This window comes from Malaclemys terrapin, chromosome 18 (assembly GCF_027887155.1).
Source record: "Malaclemys terrapin pileata isolate rMalTer1 chromosome 18, rMalTer1.hap1, whole genome shotgun sequence".
NCBI classification, from domain to species: Eukaryota; Metazoa; Chordata; order Testudines; family Emydidae; genus Malaclemys; species Malaclemys terrapin.
In genome coordinates this window covers 18,687,382-18,705,846 of record NC_071522.1, presented here as the reverse complement: position 1 = coordinate 18,705,846, position 18,465 = coordinate 18,687,382, and the positions used below count along the sequence as shown (strand labels likewise).

At 39.7% G+C, this 18,465-nt stretch overlaps 1 protein-coding gene across 3 annotated transcripts in view; it reads right to left on the bottom strand.

Moving 5' to 3' along the window:
• Nucleotides 1-18,465, bottom strand: part of CUX1 (cut like homeobox 1) — a 380,489-nt gene that overhangs the window by 168,993 nt on the left and 193,031 nt on the right. For all 3 annotated transcript variants that reach the window (XM_054008638.1, XM_054008636.1, XM_054008637.1), the window contains exons 6-8: nucleotides 15,176-15,299; nucleotides 12,968-13,044; nucleotides 11,838-11,904 (exon numbers count right to left, since the gene is read on the bottom strand). In XM_054008638.1, coding sequence (XP_053864613.1) covers nucleotides 11,838-11,904; nucleotides 12,968-13,044; nucleotides 15,176-15,299 — 268 coding nt within the window. The remainder of the gene's footprint in view (nucleotides 1-11,837; nucleotides 11,905-12,967; nucleotides 13,045-15,175; nucleotides 15,300-18,465) is intronic.

Here is an 18,465-nt window from a genome sequence, read left to right as displayed (position 1 = left end):
TTATTTTAAAGGGCTGTTGTCAACACAAACCATATTTTGTTAATTTGTTAACACTACCTTTAAACTTACAAGTGAAATTGAATTAGCTTTGAGAAGTGCTATGTAAGTGAATGAGGAAGAGAGCTGGAGAGACAGAGGTATGGACTTTACCTACTGATCTGACTTCTAATCCCAGCTCTAACTCCCTTCTGTGGACCTAGTCAACAGCTATGTGCCTCAGTTTCCCATTCTATAAAATAGCGATAACTGTCCCAGCAGCTAGGCAATGAATTAATATTTGTAAAGATCTTTCTTTGGATAATCATGCTAGATAAATATAAAAGATTATTATTAGATTTGCAGGCTTGTAAATACACTCTTCCCTCCCAAACACCAAGACATAACAAACTGGTTGCTGGTTCCATGTTCCTAATTTGTAGTTACCATTCCTTATTCAAAAGGCTGATTTTTAAAAAATATACATTGATAAATATTTAATTTTTTTTAGAAATTTCACCAACTTGTGGTTGAATTTCATAACAATATTTTCTGTGGAACAAATAAAGCTCCTACCCCACATGCTGTAATTGTCTCTTCATTTAAATAAATAACAGATAAGCAGGTGTGCAAACAAAATACTTCTTGCCTCAGCCCAAGTGACATGTCCCTGTGACCATTAGAAGTTTCTGAAGCAGATAAAACAGGCTACTCCCTGACCTGAAACTTTATTTCTGTGCCACGTACTGCCACGTGTTTTACCCTCGCTCTTCTCAATTCTGCAACTGCTACTTGAATAAGGAACTGGGGTGTGTGGGTTAAACTACTGCAAATGACAGTAATTTTTGGGTCATTCCAGGTGACACATCCCTGTGACTGTTAGACCACTCTGAAGTAGCTGGGACATACCACTTCCTAACCTGCTGAATGTCTGGAGGCAACACAATCCCCCTTATCACTAACTAGAACATTGCCCATCCCTCCTTCACCCAGACAGATGCAGACAGATTGTCTCTGGGAATGCATGAACACTCACGCCCCAGAGACATGTTTCCACAAGAGCAATTCCCTGGCTGCTGCAATTGGGTTGCAAATACTTGAAGGATGGGTTAAAAGTAAAGTAGCACTGGCATTTTGTAAGGCAGTAAAATTAGGGGTGCTATAAACTTCTGTAGCCCCCCATAAAAGCTGGCTATATATGGGTGAGATGGGGAAATTAATGATGTCAAAAATTTTAAACTCCTAAATCAGGCTGAAGCTTTCATCTGTAAATCATCAAGAAAGCAGTAGAATTTACTTTCTCTGGCCCTGATCAAGTCCCTGAAGTCAACAGGAGCAGCGAGTATACTCAGCCATTCTCAATATCAGACCCTATATAGGTAGGGCTATAGTGTAATACTTTGAAAGTTACAGTATAAAACCAGCATTTTGTGCAAGAACTCTTTTTACTAACTACATATGAGATGCATGCTAGTTTTTATGGTCAGAGGATGTATGATATCTTGGACCCTGTATCAAAAACTTAAAGAAAGTGAAGGGACTGGGTACCATTTATGGTCACAACTGAGACACTTAAAAAAAAAAAAAAAAAAAAAAAAAAAAAGGGTACCATTGAGGAAGCAGCGTATTGATATCTAATGAAACTTAAAAAGCTTTGTGCCAGATACATAGCTATTGACAGATCACAAGGAGCTCTCTATAAATAAAAAATAAAACCAAAATGGAAACATGGGGTGAATTTGCAAAGTGGTATTATGAAGCACTCCAGTGTCTGCATATAACCAGGATGGTCCTCCAACACTCATGGAAAATGCGTGACTTTCCAAAAAGTGAAGGAAAATAAAGGGAACAGTGACACCATGTGTTTTCAGGGCTCTGGATTTTGTAATTCACAACCCTGAAAGGTCACAGAACAGGGAAGTTTTTTTACTTGCTTCCCATTTTTGAGCAGCCACCTTTTTCAGTTAAACGAGGAAGCATGCCACACACAAGATGTACTCATTTGTTTGCCCACACTATCATCATGTAGGAGTGGGATAAGCAGCTGGAATCTGTCTTCAGAAGTGTTAGAAAAGTACCAAATAAATGCTAATAAAAAAGATTATGTATTAAATGCATGGCTAGGTAGAGAAAAGTATATTGCAGCATTTGCCATTTTAATATAGTACCTGACAAAGGGCTTTGCTTTATGATTAGAAATATGCAAACCTGCGTATCACACAAGACAGGTTCCTATAGAAAATAGATTAACTGTTTGTTTATGATGATCCATGGATTTATTCAGATTATCTTTTCCTGTTATTCAAGTCGAGCAGCAGCTATGCCCCAAGGACCATGGCAGGTATTGTGTGCTCTCTTTATTTTCAAGGGCAAAATTTCCTTACCAAAGCATACTATATACTATATTTTAGCTACGTTAGACTCAAACCCACTAGAACTCTTATCCTCCAATGCGTGGCTAAAATGACAGCATGAAAAAAATCAAGCTCAGCTGACTAGGCTGTTAAGATTCCATGATCCCCTCTGGATTCCATGCACAGGTGGTCTGTCTCTGACTCCAGAGCTGAGAGATGGTACCGAGGGCTGTAGGTCTGCCCTATTAGGGTCTTTAGATGGTTGTTTTGTGCAAGAGATACTCGGCTGGGCCGTGGAGCGATGTCCCCTGTTAGAGGATGTTGAGGCGACTGACCTCGCAGGGGATGGTGTTCTGGCAGGCTGTGCCTCACAGTGTGAGGAGGAAGCCCATTTCTTCTCATCAGAACAAGAAAGGGACGACTTTCTCTTAGAGGGATGTGGGGAATGAGCATCGGCAGATGACCTGGCAGAGCATGAGGGCCTCATAGGTGGAGAGTCCGGGTCCGATGCTGGACGCAGTGATTTCTCCATGAGCAGAAATATTAACCAAATGTCCCAGTCTTTTCTGGCCCTGGCCATCAAGTCGTGGCAGTGGGAACATTTTTGTGGTATGTGCCCCTCTCCCAGACAGCAAATACAGGTGCAGGTGGCCATCCATTACCAGGCAGGTGGCTCTGCAAGAGATGCACTTCTTAAACCTGAGAGATCTGGGCATAAAAGTGAGGGACAATGCTTCCCGGTCAGGAAGGGCGGGAAGCGGGGAAATGAAAACCTGGGCTATGGAATAACTGTAAAGGTAAAGCTAAAACAAAAAAAAGCAAGGACTTCTGGTTTGTTTTTCTCAATAGAGGAAAGGAGCAGCAGCAGAAGAAAAGTACTAACTACACTACAACTAACGGGTATGGCATTACTGAGGGAACAGGAGATGTGGGCTCTGCTGCAGATTCCATCCTAGACCAAAGGCAGTAGAGAAGGATTTGCGGGGAGGGGCAGTCAGACCACACAGCACTATATATACACGTCCTGCTCACAACACGAGGGGGGAGGTATGCATGTGCAGTCCAACAGGCACTGCTGATGAAGATCTCAGATCCCAGGCACAGGGGGCACTGCCGCACCTACAGTGGTGCACCCATAGCGACATCACTCGAAGAAGAAGAGGGGAGTTCTGTCTCTGAAACATGCTCCCTTCTTCTTCCCTCTGTAGGGACTCTGCGGACTTCGTCTTTAGGAAAACAAGTGAACCAGGTGGGGGAGTTGGCTGGGCAACTCTGGGGTATTCTTTTCCCCAGACCCACTGGGGAAACTTGTGCCAGTTAATAGACAGACTGTATTAAATTGTTCTGCTTCTCTTCTATTCGGGGGCAGTTGCAGTTGGGATAGCCTGCAGAAGCATGGCCTCTGTGCAGCTGGAACAGATAGCACAGGACAAGGTTGTGCAGATGACACTTGCCTCCTGTGAATTCCATGTAAAACTAAACATATTCAGCTCTTATTATGATAGGGCACGTTTTCTAATCCTTTAATCATTGTCATGATTCTTCTCTGACCCCTCTCCAATTTATCAATATCCTTCTTGAACTGTGGACATCAGAACCAGACAGTATTCCCAGCAGCACTTGCACCAGAGCCAAACACAGAGGTAAAATAACCTCTCTACTCCTACTCAATGCTTCCTTATTTATGCATCCAAGGATTACAACGATCCCTTTTAGACCCAGCATCACACTGAGAGCTCACGTTCAGCTGATTATCCACCTTCCCCTTCTCCAAAATATTTTTCAGAGTCACTGCTTCCCAAGATAGTCTCCCATTGCATAAGCATTCTCTGTTTCTAGACATATGCATTTACATTTACTCGTATTAAAATGCACACAGTCCAGCTTACCAAGCAATCCTGATCACTTTATCAGTGACCTGCTGTTGTCATTATTTACCAAGTACCCAACTGTTGTGTTATCAGCAAACTTTAATCAGTGGCAGCCTTGCTCAGGAAGAGCGACAGTTTCATTAAACCGCTCATGCTATGTTTAATACTTTGTACTTGTATAGGACCTTCCATCTGAAGACCTCTATACAATGTCAGGATAAAGAAAATGAACTAGGATAACAACCAGGGGTGTGCTTGAATGTCTGTGATTTTTTTTTCTAAACTGCTAAAAAACACACTGCCTTTTACATTATACCAGAATATAGAACTGATTATTTTCAACGGAAATATTTAAGAAACTCTTGCAAGAGTTAGCTCAGGTCTACACTATCAAAACAGTACATACATTAAACTGGACTCTTAAATTCTTGTAGCTAAACAGCTTGACTTCAAATAGTAACTTTCAAATATTATGTTCTCTTTATTTAGATTTATCAAAAATGCTCACACTGTAGATTTTTAAAAGTTCTGAAAACTTTTGTCCCATTATGTCATCTCCCTCCTTCCCATTCCCCTCATTTCAAGACTCCAGCCAGGAGCAGACTTTTTGGCATTATGCATGTCACTTCATCTCTGTGGGCCTCAATTTCCCCATTCAAAAGCAGAGGCGAATGACAACATTTATAGTAGGCTCTCAGAGTGCTTTATAAAGGTGTGTTCATATTCAGTAGTAATACTGTAATCCAAGAAGAACTCCATTACAGTCAGCAAATAGCCTTGTCATGTTTTTACTGGCCTAACTGGAAGTGGTAAGTTTAGAACAAACATCTTGAAAAAAGGCCAGTTTGTACTTTCAGCCCAATTTCACAGAACCAGGAGGTTTGAATCAACTGCAGAATGTCTGACCAGAACCTCCAAAATATTTTCACCCAGCACTAGTGTTTGGTGCATTAAGCAAATTATCATCAACTAGGTCTTGTAAACCTTGTAAGTTTTGCATGAAGCATTGTTTAAAACTTTCATAAATCTCTCTCAAATTCCAAAAACCATTTAGAGTTCAGTGAGACTTAGTGCAGTTGCTTTCTTTTTTCTTTAAATTCTTCCCTTCGAGACTGTATGGTCTTACCTACACTAGCCTTTTCCTCTCTCTTATTTCCTCCCATTACAATCACTGTTGAGGTTGCACCAGTGATAGCAACTGTAGGAAATTTTACAGCAAAAAGGCTAGAGCATACACAGCTTATGAAACTCCTTATCTCCCCTTTTTAGGGAAATCATTTTAACTAGGGTAATAGTTCCAGAGACATGCATTAGAAGTTAATGACTCAGCTGGAGGACAGGATGTAGGAAACTTTAAGACCTTAAAAGCACAGCAGAGAGAAACTATTTCATGTCACATACAACACAGGCATACTAATCACAGTGTTTCATGTTCAATGAGGAGAAGCAACATTTAAGAACATCTATCAAAATAATTATGTAATGCTGGAGCAAGACTTCCGTTTTTTAATTCAGTCTGGCCTCTAGCACCAACAAACTGGAAAATGACAAACATTTGAGAAATGAAATATCAATACACACCTGGTACTTAAAGGAGAAAAAATCTTTTTTTTTAAAGTGTGTAAAACTAACTACTTAGGCCCAATTCTGTTTTCATTGTAAATTAGGAACCCCTCTGCCTAAGTCAACAAAGCTAATCTGGATTCAAACCAACGTAAATGAGAGAATTTTGCCCCTATTATGTAATATTTGAACCCCAGTCCATTAACACCACGTTGGGGAAGGATAATTCCCAAGGACGTAAAGTGAAAAAATATTGCTGCTTTCTGTCTAAGAGCTCAGTCTTGCAACCTTTACTTGTATGTAAAGCAACTACTGCTTTATCCTCCTTCAGATTTATTCTTAAGACTCCCATCTGCCATGATTCCTGCATAACACTGCCAGTTAGTGATTGCTAGGCAATGGGTGAGCTACAGTACACAGCTAGTGAACATGGAAAATGTACTTGTACTAATAATACTTTGTCCTCCCTTTCCTACCCCTATATACTTATTTACTGGCTTCATCCACTTCTTGTATGTTGTCATTAACTTGCATTTTAAGCTTACATTTTAAGGCAGACACATTTGCACAGTGCCTACCAAAATGGGCCTCCTAAGTGTTACTGAAAAATAATTATTATTGAAATAAATGTTTTTTATTGCGAGTCAGATTTACTCATGTGAGTAAAGTTTTCAGATTCAGGCCTTTAAACACTGGAAAGCTATCATTCAGAAATCTTAAATCAGAGTCTACTGGATCAGAGTGTCCTTTTATCAACTGTGCTCTGTACATTAAAAAGTAATTCAAGTTTAAAATAAGTAATCTGAATCTACACTGTAGGGTAATTTGTAACATGGTGCGGATATAGTCTTAATGCTGATACACCTATTCACCCACCTGCGGCATCCTCAGGTGTAATTATAATAAAATATTTCAAACCTATAAAATGAAGATTTTTCTACTTTCTTAGGAGATGAGAAGGGAGGATTATTTTTACATATCATAGAATCATTAGGATTGGAAGAGACCTCAGGAGGTCATCTAGTCCAATCCCCTGCTCAAAGTAGGACCAACACCAACTAAATTATCCCAGCCAAGGCTTTGTCAAGCCAGGCCTTAAAAACCTCTAAGGATGGAAATTCCCATTCCAGTGCTTTACCACCCTCTGAGTGAAATAGTGTTTCCTAATATCCAACCTAGACCTCCCGCACTGCAACTTGAGACCATTGCTCCTTGTTCTGTCATCTGCCACCGAGAACAGCCAAGCTCCATCCTCTTTGGAACCCCCCTTCAGGTAGTTGAAGGCTGCTTTTAATCCTCCCTCACTCTTCTCTTCTGCAGGTTAAAACAAGCCCAGTTCCCTCAGCCTCTCTTCGTAAGTCATATGCCCCAGCCCTCTGATAATTTCCATTGCCCTCCGCTGGACTCTCTCCAATTTGTCCACGTCCTTTCTGTAGTGGAGGGCCCAAAACTGGATGCAATACTCCACATGTGGCTTCACCAGTGCCGAATAGAGGGGAATAATCACTTCCCTCGTCTGCTGGTAACGTTCCTATTAATGCAGCCCAATAGGCCGTTAGCCTTCTTGGCAACAAGGGGCACATTGCTAACTCATATCCAGCTTCTCATCCACTGTAATCCCCAGGTCCTTTTCTGCAGAACTGCTGCTTAGCCAGTCGGTCCCCAGACTGTAGCGGTGCATGGGATTTTTCCATCTTAAGTGCAGGACTCTGCACTTGGCCTTGTTGAACCTCATCAGATTTCTTTTGGCCCAATCCTCCAATTTGTCTAGGTCACTCTGGAACCTATCCCTACCCTCCAGCATATCTACCTCTCCCCCCAGCTTAGTGTCATCCACGAACTTGCTGAGAGTGCAATCTATCCCATCATCCAGATAATTAATAAAGATGTTGAACAAAACCAGCCCCAGGACCAACCCCTGGGGACTCCGCTTGATACCGGCTGCCAACTAGACATCGTGCTGTTGATCACTACCTGTTGAGCCCGACAATCTAGCCAGCTTTCTATCCACCTTACAGTCCATTCATCCAATCGATATTTTTTTAACTTGCTGGCAAGAATACTGTGGGAGACTGTATCGAAAGCTTTGCTAAAGTCAAGATATATCAAGTCCACTGCTTTCCCCATATCCACAGAGCCAGTTATCTCATCATAGAAGGCAATCAGGTTGGTCAAGCATGACTTGCCCTGGCTGAATCCATGTTGCCTGTTCCTGATCGCCTTCCTCTCCTCCAAGAGCTTCAAAATGGATTCCTTGAGGACTTGATCTATGATTTTTCCAGAGACTGAGGTGAGGCTGACCAGTCTGTAGTTCCCCAGGTTCTCCTTCTTCCCTTTTTTGGGCACGATATTTGCTTTTTTCCAATTGTCCAGAACCTCCCCCGATTGCCACGAATTTTCAGAGATAATGGCCAATGGCTCTGCAATCACATCAGCCAATCCCCTCAGCACTCTCGGATGCATTAGATCTGGACCCATGGACTTGTGCATATCCAGCTTTTCTAAATAGTCCTTAACTTGTTCTTTCACCACGAGGGCTGCTCACCACCTCCCCATACTGTGTTGCCCACTATCACTAGGTATTTATTTTAAGTTTATCCCGGATATACATGTCAAAACCTTCTTCTGCATTGAATTTGCAGTAAACAGTCCCTTACAGATTATTACAAAATCTAAAGGTCCTAAGAAAAGTCACATGGACAAGGAGCATGACTGTACAGTTGACCTGAGTTTCTCTCCCTAATTTGTTATTTTATTTTTAATGGAAGCTTCCTATTGTAGGAACAGGTACAGTATCTAAAATCCTCATAAGACTATTTAGAATTTACCAGGAGTGTGGTATTTCAGTGATACTTTCTTTCATCAAAGGCATCTCAACCCACATGTTAACAGTAAGGTAGCACACACAGTAGGCTTGTTAGAATTGAAGGTTCTTTCCCAGTTAGAATTCACGTATGTTGTGGGGGAAGGGGTGTAAGAGCAAAGAGGAGGCTCTGGAGTTCACTGAAAACTGAATTCCAGCACTTTGGCTGACAGAGCATTAACAAGTCAGTTAGGAATCTGAAACACTTGTTGGAGTGTGCAGCACCAAAACAGAAGCGAAAGAGGATATGAGTAGAATGTGTGTTCTGCAGAAAAAACAAGGAAATACATGTAGAGCATTTCTTTTCCTACACAAACAGTCTGTTTTCACTAGGAAAAAAGCTTTTCTTTAATTTGACAGGAACTCAAGCTCCAAGTTTACTTTTTCTGTTCCAGCTTTGATAGAATCTCCAGATCAAACTCATTAGTGTTGGTTAAATCCAGGTTTGCTGATAGAAACGTGTGAGACCGCAAACAAAATCAGTATTAGGCTTCAAGAGAGGATGTGCCTCTTTAATTGAAAAAGGCAGAGGAATCATTCATTTATTTAACCCAGACATGATTATAATCTGAAAACCTTGAAATCCTCTTACACAACTGTTTTGGTAAGCCTCTCTATGTTCCAACAAATATTAAACTGTGCTTGCCATTTGTCTAAGGAATCTTGCATTAATAAACATGAAGAAGAACACTTTTACCTCCCACACTCAATGACAGAAGAAAACAAAGACCAGCTGTATTCATCAATGGATCCTTGTTCTGTGCATAAAGGCTAATTACATTTTACTTCAAGCCTACACATGGAAAACTTTACTGCTGCCATCTTGTCAAATTCAGCTTCTGATATTCCAGCTGACACACTGCAATGACTGCACATCATAAACTTCTTTTTGTCATTAACACCTTCAGTGCCCTAGACATGAGATATCTGTCCAATAAAAGGGGCCAGGAGAAGGGTGCTCAGGTGACAAGTTTCCCAGAAGAATATTAAGTGGTCTACCTGCTCATTAGTGAGAAGGGGAAATCTTTATGCAACACATGACAAAAAGATTTAATAATATTAAAGGTTTTAATTTCAGAAACTGATCTCATTCTAAGCTGCACTGCTAGCAAATGGTCAAGAACATGGTTTCGGTTGTGCTTAGCTTTGCACATACCACATTGTACTAGAAAACCACCAAAAGATAAACAAGAAATTTTTACACATTACGTTTCAGATTCATAACGATTCTAAACAGTTGCTGTGAAAAAATCCAAGCCCGCTGAGATACCCAACGCCTTAACTTATTCTGCTGTGCTTTTCTTTTTTTATAATATTCAGAAACGTTTGAAATGTCAAAAAATTACCAACGATCTCTGAATTCCACAATCGAAAGTCAAACAACCAGTATTAACTTAAAAAAAGAAAATTAAAAAAAAATTGATTTCCTTGTCTGTACCATTCCATTCATCTGCATCAAATCACAGAAGGCCAGAACCACTTTTTTTTTTTTTTAGCCATATTGAAGATAATCACATATATATTTAAATTAAAAATTTACAATCTGTCAAGGCTATTAGCAGCTCAGATTATTTAGACCAAAAGAATTTTAAAAAATTAATTCCCCTTTCACCCTTTTTGCTGTTTGTTTACTTTTCACGTTTCCCTCAACTTGGACAATGAAAATACACTATTAGTTTAACTTTCATTTATAGTCAGTTCCCCTTTCATGTTTTCATGGATTTGCAAGTTGCAAAATGTGGGGGTTGCAAACACTGAAGGAGATAGTTTTACAAAACTATTTACACAGGAAATAAAAACAATCATAAGAACATTTCTGTTGATGTCAAATTTAACTAAGGTTTTAGAAAAGCAAACTTATAGAGAGGACAAAATACATGCCAGACTATATTCTTGACTCAGGCCGCAAAATCATTGCTTTACAGAACACAATGAAAATGTTATCTGATTTGCTACTTGTTGGTTCTACTTAATTGTAGATTGCCAGCAAGGATCATAGGCGAGACCAACTCCAAATATTCTGTATATAAATATCTCAGAAGGAAAAAAATACACCAGATGGTCTATCAAATAGTTTAGAGTAAAATTTTTCCCACCTTAAAATAATTACAGTGGAAGGAAATCCCACTTTTTGAAAAGAGGAAATCCACCATTCTGCCAGTGAAATATTTATATAAAAAACAAGAGTTTACATGTTTATGTTTGTACAGCACCCAGTACGTGTGTCCTCATCCATGACTGAGGATTGTGAATCCACTGTAATAGAAATTTTTAATAAAAGAGCTAGTATCATCAATGATACCAACCCATGGAAAAGGATAAGCAAAATCTATGTTAATTTCTAGCTCCATTAGAAACACAGTTATCAGTGTGTATCAGTTGGAAAAGAATGCAATCAGTAAGAAAACAAAAATACATCCAAGTTCTGAGTAAGGTGTTTCAAACAAAAGAGAATTTAAAAAATGCATTTAAAATTTAATTAAGAGTGTCCATGTAAGAAGGGGATAAAAATTGTTTCTATAGTAAACACCGAACCTTAACAATTAAGGGCCCAGTCACAAGTTTCAAGCACTGTAGCTTGAACCTCAGAACTTGCAAGATTAGTCCCTAAAGAACTAAACTTTGATGCAGATTTGGACACAACTGAAGAATGGTTGCCAACAGGCCTCTACTACAGACGGATCTCTACCCACCAACATCTTATAGACAAAAACATGACCACCACATTCCTCTTATTACTAAGGACTAGAGATTATGGCAATATGCTATGGCCCAGTGTAAGGGGTAATGTTTAGTTGCCATGGAGAAGCACAGGAGGGAGATTGTGACTTGGAGAGTCAATCTTCTTCCTGGTCTTCCTACTGCTCCACGGAGGGAATAAACTGTCCAAAGTCCTTATGCAACACAGTATATGTTCCTCTAGCATGCTGGTTTGTTAGCTGGGACAGCACCAAGGCTCCACCCACTCGCTGTCCTGTTACACCACCTCCTGCCTTGCCCACCCAAGACAGGAGAGAAACTAGGGACTCTGTGGAAGACACACTAGTGTAATCAGTCTCAGTACAGGATATTCAATTATGCCAATGTTTTCCTACTTATTTCTCCTTCAAAACCACCTCCATCTCATTCTTCTTTCCAGTTATAACATGCAAAATTAGGAAGGTGGGATACTAAAGGAAGATATGTAAGAAGAAAATAGAGAAATCTTACTTGGCAGTAGTTTCTTCATCATATTTTGTTTTCAGGTCAAATAATTCTGTCCGAGTTTTTTCCAAGGCTAGAAGGCATAAAACATTGAAAGGTTACTGGTACTGTAACAGACCAGTACTTTGTGCAATGCAAAAGGGCTATGCAATTTTTTATCCCACTATAAACTGTTTCCTGTTCAAAAATCATCTTGCATTAAGGATTCTACCTGACCAAACAAATAATGACTTCGATGATGAAAAGGTTTTAAGAGTTAGTTTTTCTGTATTTTTTAATCTGTTTCTTTTGAATTGTAAAAGTTTCCAGTTACTATTCTGCTTAATGTAGCTAGACATTATTCATTTCTCATTGCTCCTTCAACTAAAATATTTATTCCAATCAGTCCATGGAGTCAAATTTAAATATCTTGTGTTCACAGGGAAAAGGGAACCCAGTGGGCCCTACCTTAGATGGATTGGCAAATATAACTGTGCAAGGATGAATAGCAAAGTAAATAGCAGGTTGCTTGATGTGAAGCAGAAATAAGGTTCACGTTAAATCCTGACCATTATATATAGCACAGATTAGGGGTGTGTTAGACCAGAGCGCACTACAATGTGGAAAGGCAAACATGGATGTAGTCAGCAGCTCTGTGGCCTGTTTTAGTTGCAGGAACATTCCAATGACGTATCTACTATACTATACAGGTTTTACCCACTACAACCACCAATAGTTGGCTAGAGCACAAGTGTGCATTTATTTTATAGATACACAGAGTTTAAGGCCTGAAGAGACCATTAGATCATCTAGACTGATCTGGCCCAGGCCATTAAATTTCACCCAGTTACCGCTATACTGAGCCCAATAATTTGGATTAGACAACAGCATTTCAGTATTCAGGGAACTAAACTGCTGTGTGCCAGAGGCAGAGGACAGGGGAGAGATCAAGATGCCACCAATGCTTGAGGCCCCTGGACTAAGAAGCCCAACAGAAGCTTTGATTTGCAGGGCAATTTTTAAGCATTGCTGGATCTTCCCCGAATCTTAACGTAGACTTGCAAGATCTGGTTCAAGCTCAGTCCAGATTTCCTTTCATTGTATTTATCCTACCACCAGCCTGGCCATTGGTATAGATCACAACAGCAATGCCAAACCTGTTTGTAAAGCTTGAACTTTGTGTTCGGCCTCCTCCAGCTTCGAGGCTGTCGACATCTGTGTTTCTTGCAACTTTCTGAAAAAGAAAAAAGGAGAGATGAAAATGGACCTGGTGATCTTGTTTACCAACTTAATTGTATTTTGCAATTTTGAGAAAGACAGAGATTAACCAGCTCAACTGTAATCAGGCAAATGACAACACCATGTATACTACAAGATACCACAATGGGAACCATAAGCCAATTTCTCACTGGAATGCTGTGCATATTTTGGAGTCCCGGTTATTAAAATTTTAACAGTGTAGCTACTTCAAAATGTAAGCTGTGAACAGAATACAAGAGTTGACTGCTATCTAAATGATATCTTTAGTGGAAGGTTTTCCGTAGCATAATTTGTTTTGGAAATGTCACAGACATTAAGAAAATTGTCACCACGCACCCGCTGTTGTACAAAGTTAGCATAAGAAGAATGATACATTTCCATTTTTTGGTCATAATGAAGGAATTTGTTGCTATAAATGATATCCTCAATAGATCTGACAGCTGTTTCATCATAATTGCAATGGATTCTAGATGCAATAACAGTATTAACCACCCTCTAAAAAAACTGTGCACATTTCAAAACAAATATTACAATGTTATTTCCTATATAACAGGATCAGACCTTTCAATATGCTCGCCTTTCTTATGTCCATAAGCAATGTCCCCTTGTTTGTGTCAGTTACAGCACACGCTTTCATGTCACTTGGCCATACAATCACCAGACTCTTTGCTAAAGGCCAGACTTATAAAGCCTATACTAGGCATAGAGTTGCTGTGACATCCTTCTGGAGACTTTTAGCTAGTCTGCAGATTTTAAATAGTAATGATGGTGCACAAAGTGCCCAGCATCCTAAATGTCTCCCTGGGGAACATGTTTAAAAAAAATCCTATTCAGACAAAATCAACCAAAACTTTCTAACTGTCACAGATCTTGAGTATTACTTTGTATGTTTACGTATTCTCTGATACAGTAATTTTGAACCAGACAATACATTTTCTTTTCTATCAAACTTATTAACAAGTATCTATGGCAAGAAACTCAGGTCGAAATTCTTTTTTTTCCCCCACATGAAACTATATAATTTTAGGTTGTGTTTTGTAGTCAAAAAGCACCTCTTTAACACATATCCTTTTCTGTAATTAACCTTCCACTGAACTGTCATTAGTGTGTGTGTGTGTGTGTGTGTGTGTGTGTGTGTGTGTGTGTGTAAACTGGATTTGATAGAAACAAGAAACTTTGGTCCTATTATGCAACAAAAAGTAACTATAAAATATTGATTTTTAAAAAGTATGTCCCAGTTCACATGTAGCTTTATCCGACTCATACATTAATTTAAATGATCAATCCAACCACCCACACAAGCAGCCTAGGAAAATGGTCTGCCTTGAAGTATGTACTGAAGATTCGCAGATCCAGCCACTGTTGGACTAAGTGAGGGGTACCTAAGTTGAGGGTTCATCACTGGAAAACAACCTGTGAACACCCTCTTCTATAATATACAGTCTAACTTCCCTGACAGGTAATCTCAATTATAGAAAAGGTTTTTAGTTAGATATTGCTAGCTTTTGAAAAATTGGAAATGCTTCAAAGTTTGCTTTAAAAAAAAAAATCAATAATTAAGTGAGAAATTAATTACATATTATTTTGAGATATAGGAGCATGCAAACTCTCTTCAAAATTAAGTTCTGAGTGAGATACACAGAGCTCTGCCTCACTGCCAGATTCCTGTTACCATGCAAGTAGGTATCCATATTGCTGGATACAATATTTCCTCAGAAAATGCTCGGTGTTGAACTGATGTACAATGGTACTGTGACACACAAGACTGACTGAATTACATTGTCAGCTAATGGAGAAAGATTAGCGTCACAAAGGACAATCCAACTAATGAAGAATAAAAGTAGGTTTGCACTCTTCTGAAAGTAACATCCCAAATACATCAGTGCAGTGAAGTAACTATCTGTCCTTGTTTCACTTATTCACTTGCACAATTGTCTTTCTGTGTAAAACTGAGTATCAAATGATTCTGTGTCAAACAAATCACTAGAATGATTCAATGTATGAGCTGTCTCAATGAACTGAAGGAAGGACCCTAGTTGGGAAGATTAAGCAGAAAAATATCATTTCCTTCCCTCCATACAACACCTACACGCACAAACACTCACCTCTCCTTCTCTGCAAAGTCATTTTGTAATTTTTGTTCTTTTTCAAGAGCTATATTCTCTGCTTGGTTCTTCAGGGTCTGTTCATATTCTCTGATTTTCTCTTTAAGCGCTTTTATTGTAACCTCTACAGAAAAACAATAGGCAAAGAATGAGTTTACACAGCTCCATGTGGCTACAAGAATACAAGGCTTTCTTTACCCTGTAGGCTCAGTGTGTTTTAAACTTTAGCTCTTCAACTCTGACACAAAATCAATGGATATGAGTCCCTTCAGAAACCTTTTACTCCCTAAATGCTAAATTGAACTTTAAACGTTTAGGTTGAGAAGGATCAATGGATTTTGCTGGGAAGCAGAGCTACGGTTTCTATAACATGACTGAAAAAAATCAATTGTAAAATATAATATCACCTTATTAACTAGTCTCAAATTAGCTCTCTACTGAGTGGAGATAAATAAAGTTCCACTGTGGGTTTAAGTATGAATTTACACAAATAGTTCATTCATATTATTGTGCTCATGTAAAAAGAAGCAGTTTTAATATGGCTCTTGTACAGCTTCAATCTTTCAGAAATAGAACACACACCAGCTTCAAAACTGATGAAAAATATGGCAATTAGGATTTAACTGCTGTGTTAACACATAGATCAGATTTAATAGACAAACTGGAAACCTTTAGATTTTTGTTACAGTAACGGACATTTGGCACGGAGATTCCCACTCCACCCATCTCTAAGGGCAGAATTCTTTACGCCTTAAGGCTTACAACAAGAAAGCAAGACACGGACCAAGACAAGTGTGCTTTGCAACAAAAAGGGGGTCTGGAAAGAAATCACATTTAGAGAAGACTCGTAAGCTGGAGTTACTTTGATGCTGCCAGGGAGAGATTTAGCACTCCAAGAAGTTACATTATTTGGGATATTGGTGGAAGGAGAAAAATATTACCAGGTACAAAAAAAACTGTCCATAAACAAGTTGGAAAGACAAATGCCACTATAAAAATTAAAGCCTACAGATCGAAATTGATCTAACTTATACAATGTAAAATTAGGTCAATGGAATTTTGTTATTATAAGACCAGAATAAGTGAGATCAGAATCTTGGTGTAGGGAGCACAGAGAGAAAAGTCAGAGCAATTTTGACCAACTAATAAGGAAGAATTTAAATGATAACAAATGCACATAACCAACTACCCGCTTTTGACTAAACAAGACAGTACTTTTAGACATTTTAAAAAAATCAACTGAGACTCATTAAATCATATCATGGCATGGTGTCCCTTTTTGCCATATCAATCAATCAATCGTATTCTTGAAAATCCAAGGGAAAATTCTTCCTTCAGACCTGCAAAGTAGATCTGAACACTGATATTTTCTTTGATGTGCAGAGTTGGTATTTGCCACTTGGACTGGAGAGAATTTTGCCCTAAATATTTTCATCACTAAAATGTAAGAAAACAAAATGAACTAAGTAATATAGAGAACTTAATTCAGCACTGGAATGAGTAAGTGCAATTCTACTAAGGACCATGAGAGCTATTTCTGTTTGCACCCTGAGACTTTAAAAGAAAAAAAAGTACTAAAATGCCTGATTCATTCAAAGCTACATAGATGTGAAGAAGTACCAGTAAAGGGTCATGATTTAGGCCCAAACCCTATTCACACCTATGCTCACTTGAATAGTTCCAGTGAAGTCAATGGAATTACCCCACTCCAGGAAGTAAGCACCTACTATATAATCTGTACTGGCTAAAACTCAATAAGCAATTACAGAAATACCACTTCTGGGGGATGGCACTTACAGGAACAAGAGAGTTTTGCGAGGGAGTTCTCCAGGTTAAGGAGGAGAGATTACGTTATCCTTGGGTGAGTTTCTCAATTTGTTTGTTTTCGTCTGCTTGCTTCCTTGCCATGTGCTTGGTAGATTGACAAATATAGTGTGGTCTGTTTTGGGGGCTGTGTGCTGAGCCAAGCAGCCTACTAATGAGCCTCTAGCCTGCTATCCTTTGAACCCTAACCCCTCTAGAATCCCTTGACAAGGGGGCAGGGCTAACTCAAGGAGAAGAGGAGTTTAAAAAGCCAGCTCCTAAGTGATCAGAGGAGCTAGTGAACAGAAGCAGCAAATGGGAGTTTTGCAAGGGAGACCGACAGGCAGATTCAATCAGAAAACATACTCTAAACTTAGACCAATAACTCCCCTCCCTCCCCCTCCCCCCCAAAAAGCAACCCTCCAACTAAACAAAACCAAAACACACACACAAAAACCCCCCTGCAAGAGTAAAAATCATGTAGGCAGAAATCCAGGAGCAGATTAGGGGCTATCTAGTTTATTACACTGAATGTGGCATGTTCAATTATCTGCCTTGTGGGCAGGTGGCATGTGTGCGCATGCAGTGCAAGCAACTCTTGACCTCCAATAGATACAATACAGGCTCTAGAGGCCAGAGTGGCTGAACTGGAAGAGCTAAGGGAAACAGAAACATAGACAAGACTTTTAGGCACACAACAGAGTGGTCCCACCCCCAATCTGACAGCCTCTGTACTGTTAAGGAAGATGAAAATCTCAGGTAAGGAGTGCATAAGGCTGGAGCAGAAGGAAACAATCCTATTGTTGGGACCCTCCTTCCAGATTATGTAATGGTATCCTCTCACACTGAGGATATCCCTCCAGGGCAGGGAACAATTATTAGAAAGAGACAGGTAATAGTGATGGGGATTTGATTATCAGAAGAGAAGGTTACTCACCCTGTGCAATAACTGAGGTTCTTCGAGATGGTTGTCCCTGTGGGTGCTCCACTTTACGTGTCTTGACACACTGCGCTTGTAGTTGCAGATTTGTGATAGCAGTGCCTGGTTGGGCCGTGCACGCAACATTGCCATCTTCCACAGTTCTGAGCCGTAACATAGTGGTGTGCAACCAACCATTCCTCAGTTCCTTCTCTACCTCAGAGAATCGATTTTAAACTCCAAAGTAGAGGGGTAAAGGAGGAGGGTAATGGAGCACCCACAGGGACAACCATCTTGAAGAACCTCAGTTGCTGCACAAGGTGAGTAACCTTCTCTTCTTCAAGGAATGTCCCTGGGGGTGCTCCACTTTAGGTGACTGTTAAGCAGTGCCCCTCAGTGGAAGGAAGGGGCTTCGGAGTTGCTGTAGCAATGATGAATAGCACCATGAGTCCAAAGCGAGTATCCAGTGCTTATTGTTGTTCAATGGCATAGTGTTTTGTGAATGTAGGGGCTGATGCCCAAGTTGCTGCTTTACAAATGTGAATGATAGGTACATTATTGAGGAAGG